The sequence below is a fragment of the Camelina sativa genome, chromosome 14 (genome assembly GCF_030686135.1).
Source record: "Camelina sativa cultivar CO46 ecotype springtype chromosome 14, ASM3068613v1".
NCBI lineage: Eukaryota > Viridiplantae > Streptophyta > Magnoliopsida > Brassicales > Brassicaceae > Camelina > Camelina sativa.
Genome location: NC_141893.1, coordinates 10,224,043 through 10,236,229, shown reverse-complemented (window position 1 = coordinate 10,236,229; position 12,187 = coordinate 10,224,043). Strand labels below are relative to the sequence as shown.

The following is a 12,187-nucleotide window of genomic DNA, read 5'->3' as shown; positions in this document are numbered from 1 at the left end:
AATTGATTTGATTACTTATTTCACAAAATTGTTTGTTCTTAAGAAAGACTTACAAATAATACCTTTACGTTTTATTGTACATATGTTAGCTAGATCTATATAAAAACGATGAAATAAGAGCATTCTCCATTTTGTTTTTAGCTCATATATTTGTCTATAGATAATGTATTCGTTTTCACATTTGTTAATCTGATTTTCCCATTATTCCCAATGGTTAAACTCGCTAGGATTATGAGATAACTTGATCAAAATGTACATGTACATAGTTTGGTAAGCTTATTGGTCAAAACTCAAAAGTCTGATACGCCTTCTTCTCCAAAGTAGGATAAGTTTGGGAATTTTTCTAAGAGGTACACTCTTATAAGTTTTTAGATGTAATATCAAAAAACGTGTCTAATGAAGTTTGGAGGAGCTTCGAAATTATTTGTTAAGGTTCCTCATAAGTCCTGAGTAGTATGAAAATTTTATAAACACATGATTTTTTCCTTTAGACATATACTTTTAAAAACAAACCATAAAATGTAAGAGATTGGACAAACAAAAAATAGACCAAAGTGAGAGTAGCTTAGTTTTATCGTCATAAGCGAATACAAAAGCTTCAAGACTTATAAAGCTTAAGTTTGTGTCTAGGATGAACTAAAGTGGCAAAATGTCTTTTTGATGAGTGTAACAAATTAAGCAGCACAAAATGTTACAATTCTTTAGAAAATATCTCATGAATTGTATCTTGATTTATAAGTAGTACTGCCTTATCAATAAGATAACCAAATGATGAAATAATGTAGAATTAAACCGGTATGGACTAAACCGGAAATTGGAAGAGCAAACGTGGGCCTTATCTTCTTCTATCATCTTCTTGAGCAAACACAACACTCTTTAGTCTTTCCTCTCACAGCACGATTTTGATTCCCAGGCTTTTGAGATTAATCATCTCATCGAAAGACAAAAAAAAGGTTCAGTGACCCTTATGTTCGAATCGAACATGCTTCTCCATACACTATCTTCTTCGTCTCCTCCAATCCACCGTCTCTATCTTCACCATTCTCAGATTCTCCCTTCTTCTGTGTCACCCAAGAAGATTTCTCTTCAGGTAAACACTCCACGTTGCTCTCTTCCCCATCGTCATCAGCCATAGATTCTAGGGCTTCTCCTGCTGTATTTTCCCCATTTGAGGAATCTTGATTTGTAATTGTTTTTTAAGACTCTTTAAAACTCCATTGGTATGTGAAACAGTACTATGTGTTTAATTGAACAAGAATGGATTCAAAAATTTTACCCTTTAGTTAGTAGCTTCACATAGTTCTCTCTGTTGTGGTGAGATGATGAGAACTTGCTAATCTTCCTCCATGTTTTTGAACTTGTGGATGAAGGCAGATACATGGAAGGACTTTGGCCATTCGATCTTTTCATGGTACTTCACTTCTCTCTTCTTCTATCCCTGCTTAAAGTTCCATACTTTTCTCTACATTTACTCTGTAGCAATACATAGTGGTATTTTTTGCAAAAGTTGAGGACTTTTTATCTCTTAAATCCATTGGCATCTGAAACTATTTTCCAAATTTTGGTTTTTGATATGTATACTATTATATTCTAGTTGTGATTCAACCAGATTTGATGGATTCAGTCATTCAGATGTATTTGTATTCTCACCATATGTGGATCTCTTCTGCAGAAATTTCTGCTAGAGGCTTACCAGCTTTGAACAAAGCTTCCTTGAAGAAGCTACCAATCAAAGGATCCAGCTTTCTGCTGGGGCAGAGCATGTTGATGATTTCTGCTCACCCGCAGTTGGCAGCAGCAGCAGAAATTATAAAGCCTGAACCCATTTATGAAGTTGGGGAGTTATTTGAACTTAGTATTCAGCTTTCTTATTTGCTGTTACTACTGGGGTTGCTTGGAGTTGGTACTTTCTATGTGATTCGTCAAGTACTTGTGCGTAGAGAACTTGACCTCTCTGCTAAAGAATTGCAGGTATTTTGCATTCACAACTATTTACCAGACAAAATGATCCAAGTAGTAACCTTTGTGGTAGTAAACAGTAGAATAAGTAACTGAGATGAAAGATTCCAGAGAGGGATACAATTGAAGAAATAATATTACTGTCTGTCTCTAGCCTTTTTAATGCTATCCACGATATGGAAACCTGATAAATCTGGATAGAATGAACATTACAATGATTCAAGTAGCCATGCTTGCTCAACTATTTTTGTTAATTTGATCAAATCTGGATGCTATGTTTCTAACAATCTGAAGGAGCAAGTTAGGAGTGGTGATGCAAGTGCAACAGAGCTCTTCGAGCTCGGTGCAGTGATGCTGAGAAGGAAATTTTACCCTGCAGCCAACAAGTTTTTGCAGCAAGCCATCCAGAAATGGGATGGTGATGATCAAGATCTTTCCCAGGTAATGTAGTTCTTAAAACACACATATCATATCAAGCAAGTAAGAAAGTCAATTGACACTATACATACAATTCTCGAGACAGGTCTATAACGCTCTTGGAGTGAGTTATGTCCGAGAGGATAAACTCGACAAAGGAATCGCTCAGTTTGAAATGGCAGTGAAGCTGCAGCCAGGTTATGTAACGGCTTGGAACAACCTTGGGGATGCTTATGAGAAGAAAAAAGAGTTGCCTTTGGCGTTGAAAGCGTTTGAAGAGGTTTTGTTGTTTGATCCCAACAACAAGGTGGCTCGGCCTCGGCGAGATGGGTTAAAAGATCGTGTGAAGCTCTATAAAGGCGTTGTGGCTGTTAAGTCTAAGAAACGGTGACGGCTAAAGCAAGAAGCAAACTCAAACAAAGAGCTGTTGGTCTCTCTCCCTCTTGTCTTTTTTTGGTTTGGTAATATGTAATTGTAAGGGAGATTTTATGTTAATATGATAATGAAACTTTGTTGTTTCGTTTTGTGTTAATGGAAATAGAATGCCTAAATTATTTGATCGAGTATATTTAATATGGCATCTAAAACTTGCTAACCAATAAAATCACTCATTTTATTATTCAGAATCGATACAATGTAAACATAACGGAAATAAAGCTCACTTCACACATGCAATAACAATAGAAGTAACATAATTAGAAGATGAGAGCATATAATATAGAGTTTTGAAGTCTTAAGGACACTTGAGTTTATTGCCATGAGTACGTAGATTGGCGTAGCAAGGACATGCTGCTGTGTTGCCGGAAGTTCCCGGGGGCACACACTGACACTTGGCACAGCAACTTCCACAAGCTCTGTAGCACACATTCTTCCTCGATGTCTCACTGCATCTCCTTGCGCATGCATACCCACAATCTATAAAATTGGATCATCAAATGATCAAAACTTGTGGATCATTTTAAGAAAACTGAAAACAGAGGATGGAAGTGTTAAAAGAGCAGACTAACTGAAGCGTGGACGATGGTGTGTTCTCTTAAACGCTGCCGTCTGGTTCTCGTCGTTCGTCTGAAACTATTAATTAGCAACAAAAAGAGGCCAAAATTTACTAAGTTTAAACTCTCTGAAAAGTCTGTTTGATATGGTTTATTACCTGAGAAGCAGAGGATGTTTCAGCAGCGTTGCTGGATGAAGATAACTCTGCAAGTGCCTGTGAAGACCAAAGAGATTTTTCATTGTTTTGTTTGGTTCGTTCGAAACAGAGAAAAGCTAATCTTGAAAATGGTTTGTAACAATTTACCTGAGAAAGCAGAAGATAAGAGATGATCATCACAAAAGCCATCACGTTCATCTTCTTCATCTTTCTTGGTGGGTGTTTTATAAGAATTTTTGAAGTAGTGTTTGAATATAGGAGGAGCTGTGAATGATTCTTTATATAGATACATTTCAGATATTTGTTTCCTCTCTTTTTGTTTTTGTTTTTGTTTTTTGTTCCATGTTGGATAGAGATCACATGCATGGACTTTCATCGCTGGACAAAACATAATTCACAGGTTTTTGTTTGGATAAATCACAGATTATAGATTGTGTTTTGCTGTAAAGTGTTGGGAGTTTGATGCAAACAGTTTTTGATTGGTGCCCTTTTTTTGGAGGACTAATTAGTATGCATGGAAGGGGAAGAAAATTCAAACCTAGTTCAGTGAATTATAAATCAATTTGTTACGTAAAAATGAGATAAGTTTTACATTTACAGATATGAGATGGATGTAATTAATTATAATGTATTTTGATCAATACGTAATTAATTTGTGTGACTTCACTGATTTGATGACACACGTGTGGGTGTGGAGGAGACAAAGGTGCTTCAATCTGTAATCTGTATGAAGAAAGTTAATGTCTTAATGATTTGTTTGTCATAGAGTGTTTACAGCTGTCTCTTAGTTCATCAGACATAGAGAGATAGCTGAAGGAAACGCAGACGCCGTACGTGTGTGGCATTTACATACAAATCGCAAAGTTATTTTTATTTTTCTGTTTTATACTTATGCAAACGTCACTCAACATGTGTGTGGCGTAACGCACATGAAACGTCAAACGGATAACAGTATCGAATAAACTACTTAGATGATTTCTTTGGGTTTGTGTTGGTGTTTTAAAGATAAAGATTTTAGATTTTATAGTATGAAAACAGAAACGAAAACGTAAATCTCGTTTTTGTTTTCATCCTAACAATTTGCTAGGTTAGGCTTGTCTTGTCTGTCTCTACGGGGGAAAAAAATAGTTTTCATATCTACTAGAAAAACACAAGGAGAAAAGCTAAAGTTTCATGCAGAAAATAAAACTAAAGACAAGTCAAACTACTGCAAATTGCTATGGAGACATTAATTGTGAGGGAGAAAGGAAAACGACACGAGAGGAGACAACAAATTAATGATGGTTGTTGATTAAAAAGGGCTTATAAAGTTGTTGTAACCAATGACAAATATGTATTATTTTCCTCAAAATGGGTCAGATCCAATAAGTGTCATTCTTGAAGCCCATCTAGATTTGATAAATTTTATTATTTTTTTTTTTAGAACGAGGGAGACAAAAGTCTCACAAATTTATTAAAAAAAAATTTAAACAACAAATTACACGCGGACTTGCCGCGGCCGGGTGCGGCCTTGATACGGAAATGGATGTGTTTGGGAGTCCAAATTGACACATTTATTGACAATGCAGATAAATTACGAGGTAGTTTTGTTTATCTCTCTCGCTTGTTTCTCTTAAACCTAGATCATATAAATCTGCATTTGACACTTCAAGCAAATTTTGTGGATATTAGCACATTTTGGTATCAAGAACTATGACCTCTAAAACAAAGATTTAAAATGCAATGGATGATAATAGCTAGTAAAATGTTTTCCCCAATATATACTTATTGCAGTAATCTTTAACCATAATTTTTTCAATTCTAATAAGTTTTGAAAATTTTAATGTGTTTTTTTCTACCCCATTTTTTATATATCAGTATCAACCATTATTCTAAACTCGGATTCTTATAATCGTGAATATAAAATCTGAGAATCCAAGTTGAAAATAATGGATGTTACTGATATATATAAAATATTATAGTCTTTATTTATATTTTTGATGTAAATGAAGGTGGTTTAAATTATATATTTTAGACCATCCACAAATCTGTATAGATTTTACTATAAAATACCTTAATTTTTTTATAAAATTAATCACATGTAGAAAAGAAGTATACCTTTTTTGATTGTCAACACATAATATATACTTCATCAAACTTGTCTTTTTCACATATCTTTACTATAAAAATCTTTTTCTCACAATCAACATGTGTATCAAAATCATTAATGCATTGCCAAATTTGAGTTTTTATCTAAAAATCATTGGATAACCTATGATTTCACTGAAATTTTGAATATTGATTGACGAACATAAGATTATGATTGTATTTAATCACCAAAGTATATATTTAATCCTATCAACCCCTCAAAATCGAAGTTGTTATTTATTGTTTGAATTTGTGAACATAGAGACGATGAATCTTGTTGCTCTGCTACTCCTAACATTACACCTTTTCATTGTTTCATGTGTAGAAGCCGGCCAAGTCATTTTGATGGATCCCAACATCACTCGCTCTTTTGTCGACATGGAAGCTAGCTTCTGTGAGTTCCTCTCTGGATCCTTCGTTTATATTTTCTTGCAGTTACGAGTTCTTGTCCGTTTCACCATTACTTTGCTTCAGACACAAGGGTTTGATTATTGAAAACAGAGCGATTTTGGATTTGTTTGTATATGTTTTTCAATTTTCATTGAGTAGGGTAATATTTATACTAGTTCAACTGCTGATGATTCTGATGAAAGTTTCATGGTTCAGCTCCATTAGTGAATACGGAGGAAACCGGAGTGGTTTACGTGGCTGAGCCTTTCAACGCTTGCCGAAACTTGAGGAATAAACCGGAGAAGAGTCCTAATGGTACTTCTGCTTTTGTGTTGATCATAAGAGGAGGCTGCACTTTTGAGTACAAAGTCAGAAACGCGCAGAGAAGCGGGTTTAAGGCTGCCATTGTATATGACAATGTGGACCGCAACTTCTTACTACCAAGTAAACTAATGCCTCTCCATCGCTATGCTATACAAGTCTCTGTAATCTTGAATTGATGCTATAAATCTTGATTTTGGGATTCTTTTCTTTTCTTAGTGGCGGGATACTCGGACGGTATATATTCAAGCGGTTTTTGTGATGAAAGAAGCCGGAGAAACTCTCAAGAAGTACGCTGGTTTGGCGGAAACGGAAGTCAGGTTGGTCCCTGATTCAGAGGACTCGGTGTGGTCGTTGTACGCTACGATAGCATTGATCTTGTCGCTGGCTATGTTTGGTGTTATGGTTGCTTGTGTCTTCGTCTATAGATATTGCACAACACATAGCAACTCTATATCTCAGTTTAATGGGATGAGCAGTAGAAAGGTGAAAGCAATGGCAAGTGTTACATTCAGTACTTGTGCGAAAGAAGACACCACTACTGGTTCCTCTTGCGCTATCTGCCTTGAAGACTACAATGTTGGGGACAAGCTCAGGGTCTTATCTTGCGGACACAGTTGAGTATATATGAGATTTAACCCTATCTCAGTTTAACAACAAAACTTCTGATTCTATGATTCTTTTGTTGTCCTTTCAGAGTTTCATGCCGCTTGCGTAGATTCGTGGCTTATATCATGGAGAACGTTTTGTCCAGTGTGTAAACGGGATGCGAAAAGGAGCGTATATGAGCCACCAGCTACAGAGAGAACACCGTTTCTCAGCTCTTCAATTGCAACATCATCTGTAGTTTGTATAGAACCTCCTCCTTTGGTATCCTCAGTTTCTTTCTCTCCAGCGCATGTGAGCTCGTCCAACATTCAACAATATGTCAGGTTGTCCTCTCACCACAGCCAGTCTTCCCCAATAAATGTCAGCCGTACCTCTGAGAATTTCAGGCGACAAGCCTCATCATTGCAGTCATCATCACAGAGATCATACATGTGTATGAAGTCTTTCCATTCACTTGGTTATCCGACCATGTCACCTCTCAACGCTATCGACAGGTCACCTTACCGTCCATACCCAAGCAATGCATCTCCTGGATTAGCTAGTTTGACAAATCATACATTCTCTCCTTTTGCCGCTACACACTCGCTTCCAGACTGTTAGACCGAGCTTTCAACAGACACCATAGAAGAATCTGTCTCTCAAGGTGCGGTCCAGTCTGCTTTGGTTCATGTAGGATTCTTCTGCTTTTTTATGTCAACAACACCATCAGATGATTTGATATGTATACATCTCTATTCATGTTTGTTTTAATTTATTCTTTCATTTTTTATTTTATTTTTTTGTTTTGGCTCGAATCTGTCTTGTTCAGTCAGAAACACACAGCTGAACTGCTATGGTCCTATGGATATAAATGAGCCCATGATTGATTAGGAATTTGCCAAAATCTTGAGACATCTGAGTTTTGACTAATCTACGATGTTAGGGGGGACTAAAGTTACTCTGTCCTCTGTCGTTTTGCTTTGATTTCTCTCATCCAATCCTTGCATTCCTCTGAGGTGCCGTTGGGGTTAGCCAGCTGCCATGTGAGCAGTTTCTGTTGCTGTAAAATAGAGCAATTGACATTAGGTAAACGAGATAAGCAAGACACGATCAATGCACCAATTAGAGGTTACTTTGATATCATATCTTTCGGATCTAGTTTAATGCTAGTTTAAGCCTTACGGCCTGAGTTTGCCTAGCATTACGACTACAGTTTCACAAAGCCACATTAAGCAGGATATAATGGATATTTCAGGAAGGTAATTTCCATGGTTTTGCAGAATTAGTCACAGCTAAAGACTAACCTCAGATATTATAGTGATCTAAGACACAGAAACAGAGGCATGCAAGAGACTAGATCTGCAAGTTCAATTTCTACTGAGCACAACTCCAACATTTAATCAAACATATATGGAAAAGCGTTTATCTTTTAAGGTTCCATGACAGAGATCTAGGACGGGAAAAAGTTCTGAATTCTGAGAGTTTGAACTTTGAGGATAAGGGAATCAATGAAAAGAGAGGGAGCCTTACCCATTCACGGATGAGAGATCCTCCCTTCAGCTCTGCAATTTGCATGATCTCACTGCCATTCACCAGAGGCTTTACATCCCAGATGTTATCAAGACCTGTTATGTTAAGAAAGAAAAACTGTTACGTATATGGAATGGTTGGCACATTGACAGATGCAGTTCTAATAATATAATAATGAAGCTTCCTAAAGATGATTTTCTCTTCAACCCTAGTTGTGCATCGCTTTTCAAAGTCAGAAAGATTACCCAAAAACAGGAATTATAAAATCAACTTCTCATGTTCTTAGTTCTACTAGTGTGAGTCTGGTAATCACAAAAGCGTGGGGAGCCTTGATAACCACCCGGTCAGAACCTAACTTCTTCTACCTCCTCTTAGGAATATCTAACTTATATGCTACCATTTATCAAACATTCCAAAGCTTACCCAGTTCATGGATGGTTGCCTCAACTGTTAGATAAGTTTCTCGCATCTTTTCCAGTTGGAAGTCCAGGTGCCCGATTTCTTGATCGTCAACCGTAGCAGACAACAACAAAGAAGTTAAGAGAGTAACACGCCAGAAGTCTTTAATATCCCTAAGTAAAAACCCTGAAATAGTTATAAAACAGAACATTTTAGTTATATACAGTACATATGGTCAGGTATATATGTTCATTATACACCACAAGTGCAGATATAATATGGTCAGATATAATATGTTCATTATACTAGTCTTTACAAAATTATCAATGAGAGCAATACTACTAAGGCTCTAGAAGAGAACCTGTGAGTACTCTTATTTTCGAAGTTGCTGGAACCTCTGTATCATTGTGGGAGATGGACTTCCAATGCTCAAGAATAACAGTGGCCCAATCAAGCTTCTCCAGTCCTACGTCGTTCTTCGCTTCAAGGGGACAAACCAACGGTCGAAATCTCTCCGCGGTTTGGTGTATATTCATAACCTAGAGAATATGGAATTCATTATCATGATTAAACTGAATCTATTAAGTTGTCTAGCAGTCAAACATAAAAAGGTATGGTCAAACGAAATGAACTGCTATTGAACATCACACCCATAATCTAGTGTCACAGATGAAAGCTCTGATTGTACAATGTTAATTGGTTTTTACGTTATTGCCAGAGAAAACAACACAAGTTACGCCCTATAGTTAGTTAGTTACTGCAATTAAGGCCCAAGATATTGAACATTAATATTCAGAACTCACGGTTTCAGCGTCACTGGACTTGCGCTTCATGGAGAATTTAAAGATGTGGTTGACAACAGGAATCTGAAAAAAAGGCTCAAGGTTTGGTCAGTTAGACAACAAAACTCAGATTTAATGTAACCTAAGAAAAGATGACAAAATAAATAAGGGAGTGCGTACCGATTTGCCCTTGTTGTCTTTGTAAACGGTTTTCCTAAAGGGGAGAAACATAGCAGCATACAGAGCAAGCCGCCTTTGTTCACCCTAAAACAAAATGATAAGACACCAATCAAAATCTAATTGAATAAAAAAAGATAAGGGAACTCAATCTTAAGCAGTTAAACAAGAAGCAAACGTGCCACAATAATGACTCACACTGAAGTTTCCTAGCCCAGGTGTTTGAAGCAGTCTCCACATAGCTTCCAAGTAGGCTTGGGAGAGGCTAAAATAGCAGACATGTGAGTGAGTTTTTTAAAATATGAATAGCAGTGTCACAGGACCAGCTTAGCAAAGTTAGCGAGTGTTAAGAGTATAAATGAGATAGAACCTGCCACAATTCTCTGATGGTGACGGATCAGCTGAAGAGGGAAGGGCAAACACGACCCTAAATAGTTTCAGCTCAGAGAGATAGGTAACAGCTGAAACTGGCCCATTCCCAGATATCATCAAATCAATCTGCACCAAAGAATCAAGTTGTGTAACGATAAACCCTAAAAATGGAGGTCGCCAAAGAAATTAGCTATATATCCAGCAAGCAGTAATTGAAAATACATACTTCATTCCCGATCCGCTCTCTGCTAATTTTTTCTCCAAGAGCTACCCTTACTTCCTCACATGAAGCAGCTTCTTTTAATTCTTCATCCAGAGTAAAACCAAATCTTGCACCTGTTATGGCAGTATATTAGGAAGGACTGACAAAACGACAACTACAAGGCTCAAAATGGAGGATCTGGGATAGGCAATGTAATGACATATAATGAAAAAAAACAAGAAAAAAATTAACACAATTACCAAAGCGAATAGCCCGGAGAACTCGCAAAGGATCATCCAGAAACGTAGCTTTTGCAGGCAAGGGTGTAACAATGTTTCCAGACTTGAGGTCATCGATGCCTGTAATCCCTTGTAAACTATAAATTTTGAACATCAAAGGGAATGAATGATGGCAACACAAGGATGCACTAACCTCTTTCTGTAAGGTCTTCTACTGAGCCAGAGTTGAGGTTGTAGAATAAACTGTCAAATTTAAGAAATCATAGAAATGTCCCAATTTACATTCAAGCAGACAGAGAACATAGTTACACTACTTCTGGTATAAGGGGAAGATAAGTGTACCTATTTATAGTTAAATCTCTACGGTAAGCATCCTCTTTTGCGGTGCCAAATTTCTGTAATAAAGCAGAGAAATAAAAACTTGTAAGATAACGCAGCACAAGCCCTTAACTCCTTTCCATTGTAACACAAAACAACTATTATGGTTTTGATATTCAGGATAGGTTGTGTTATGCATTCACAGCAGATAAATGCAATCAAACTACATAAACAATGAATAATAAGGAGCAGTACCATTGTAGGAATACGACTATTCTCTGTGTATTCCTCACTTCTCAAGTTCACAAAATCAATCCATTGGTCATAAATACGCATCTTCGCTGTCTCCAAGTGTTTGGATTGGTCAGGGTTCCTGAAAACACCAACAAAATAACCCATTTAACATCAACAAACTATAGCGTATTAGACTTCAGAAATCAGCAGGGAGTCACAAGCCTATAAGATAGATTTTGAAAACCTTTCAATAACAGTGTCGCCTTGCACTTCTTCGTCTCTAGAAGATAAATACTCCTTGAACTTATCAAGAAACTCACTTCCCGACATATTATCAATAGCTATGTCAATATCATCACTCTCTTTCCCTATAAGCTGATAACAAAGATAAAATCATGTTTAGTATGTAATGGCAAATCCTCATATTACAATTTACATTCCAGAAACTTCAAATCGCTGAGAAAACATAAAACGCAGCCAATTAATCGAATCAAACCAGGTGACGAAGAGTACCTTATCACGGACCCAACCACCGGCGACGCGGAGCTGCGTATTGAGGTTACAATAACGGAGAGTACTAAGAAGCCGGTCGAAAATTTTCCGCTCTTTCTCAGTGAGCTCAATATTCTCCTTCAATTCTACTGAAGAAGGAATCGATTGCTCTCCAACGTTCGTCATCATCGCCTCCGTCGAGAACCAGTAACAACGCGAAACCACGGGAGCAGGAGAAAGCGATGTAGCACGAAACGCTAAGGTCAGGGAACGATTAGGGTTGAGGTAACGAGAAGAAGGGGAAATTAGAAAGAGAGGTTTTGGGAGATTTATGAGAGTGTTGATGGGAAGAGACAGTCTCATGTTTTTTTTAATATCGTCGGATTTTTTTTGTAATTTCCTTTTTTTTCTTTTTTCTTTCTGATGCGGCGGCGATTCACGGCAGCGTTCTGAAACCGGCGGAGTCTAAAAGGCCAGGTCGAGTCCGTTT

At 37.1% G+C, this 12,187-nt stretch overlaps 3 protein-coding genes and 1 pseudogene across 6 annotated transcripts; 2 read left to right on the top strand and 2 right to left on the bottom strand.

Moving 5' to 3' along the window:
- Positions 1 to 762: 762 nt before the first annotated feature.
- Positions 763 to 2,930, top strand: LOC104740976 (tetratricopeptide repeat domain-containing protein PYG7, chloroplastic). 2 transcript variants are annotated; one of them, XM_010461729.3, is made up of 5 exons: positions 763 to 1,090; positions 1,375 to 1,411; positions 1,673 to 1,971; positions 2,254 to 2,400; positions 2,483 to 2,930. In XM_010461729.3, the coding sequence occupies exons 1-5, from the start codon at positions 968 to 970 to the stop codon at positions 2,765 to 2,767; spliced, it is 891 nt and encodes a 296-aa protein (XP_010460031.2). In that variant the 5' UTR covers positions 763 to 967; the 3' UTR covers positions 2,768 to 2,930. The 2 variants fall into 2 exon arrangements, with proteins under 2 accessions (XP_010460031.2, XP_010460032.2); XM_010461730.3 differs by having other exon boundaries at positions 1,371 to 1,411.
- Positions 2,931 to 2,964: 34 nt separating this feature from the next.
- LOC104740975 (gibberellin-regulated protein 9) lies at positions 2,965 to 3,830 on the bottom strand. Of its 2 annotated transcripts, none has more exons than XM_010461726.2 (4): positions 3,674 to 3,830; positions 3,527 to 3,583; positions 3,384 to 3,447; positions 2,965 to 3,291 (listed from the first exon to the last, which is right to left on the bottom strand). In XM_010461726.2, exons 1-4 carry the CDS (start codon positions 3,731 to 3,733, stop codon positions 3,110 to 3,112), a joined length of 363 nt encoding a protein of 120 aa, XP_010460028.1. In that variant the 5' UTR covers positions 3,734 to 3,830; the 3' UTR covers positions 2,965 to 3,109. The 2 variants fall into 2 exon arrangements, with proteins under 2 accessions (XP_010460028.1, XP_010460030.1); XM_010461728.2 differs by having other exon boundaries at positions 3,384 to 3,441; positions 3,674 to 3,821.
- Positions 3,831 to 5,847: 2,017 nt separating this feature from the next.
- Positions 5,848 to 7,727, top strand: LOC104740973 (receptor homology region, transmembrane domain- and RING domain-containing protein 3-like; annotated as a pseudogene). The gene is made up of 4 exons (XR_015579720.1): positions 5,848 to 6,047; positions 6,260 to 6,487; positions 6,584 to 6,980; positions 7,062 to 7,727. The product of XR_015579720.1 is annotated as a receptor homology region, transmembrane domain- and RING domain-containing protein 3-like (transcript).
- LOC104740974 (tRNA nucleotidyltransferase cca2) lies at positions 7,714 to 12,151 on the bottom strand. The gene is made up of 15 exons (XM_087483776.1): positions 11,719 to 12,151; positions 11,450 to 11,580; positions 11,227 to 11,344; positions 10,996 to 11,048; positions 10,847 to 10,896; positions 10,675 to 10,773; positions 10,439 to 10,548; positions 10,211 to 10,338; positions 10,039 to 10,105; positions 9,844 to 9,927; positions 9,685 to 9,747; positions 9,243 to 9,420; positions 8,906 to 9,067; positions 8,483 to 8,577; positions 7,714 to 8,012 (listed from the first exon to the last, which is right to left on the bottom strand). Exons 1-15 carry the CDS (start codon positions 12,058 to 12,060, stop codon positions 7,908 to 7,910), a joined length of 1,785 nt encoding a protein of 594 aa, XP_087339902.1. The 5' UTR covers positions 12,061 to 12,151; the 3' UTR covers positions 7,714 to 7,907.
- Between the last annotated feature and the right edge of the window lie 36 nt (positions 12,152 to 12,187).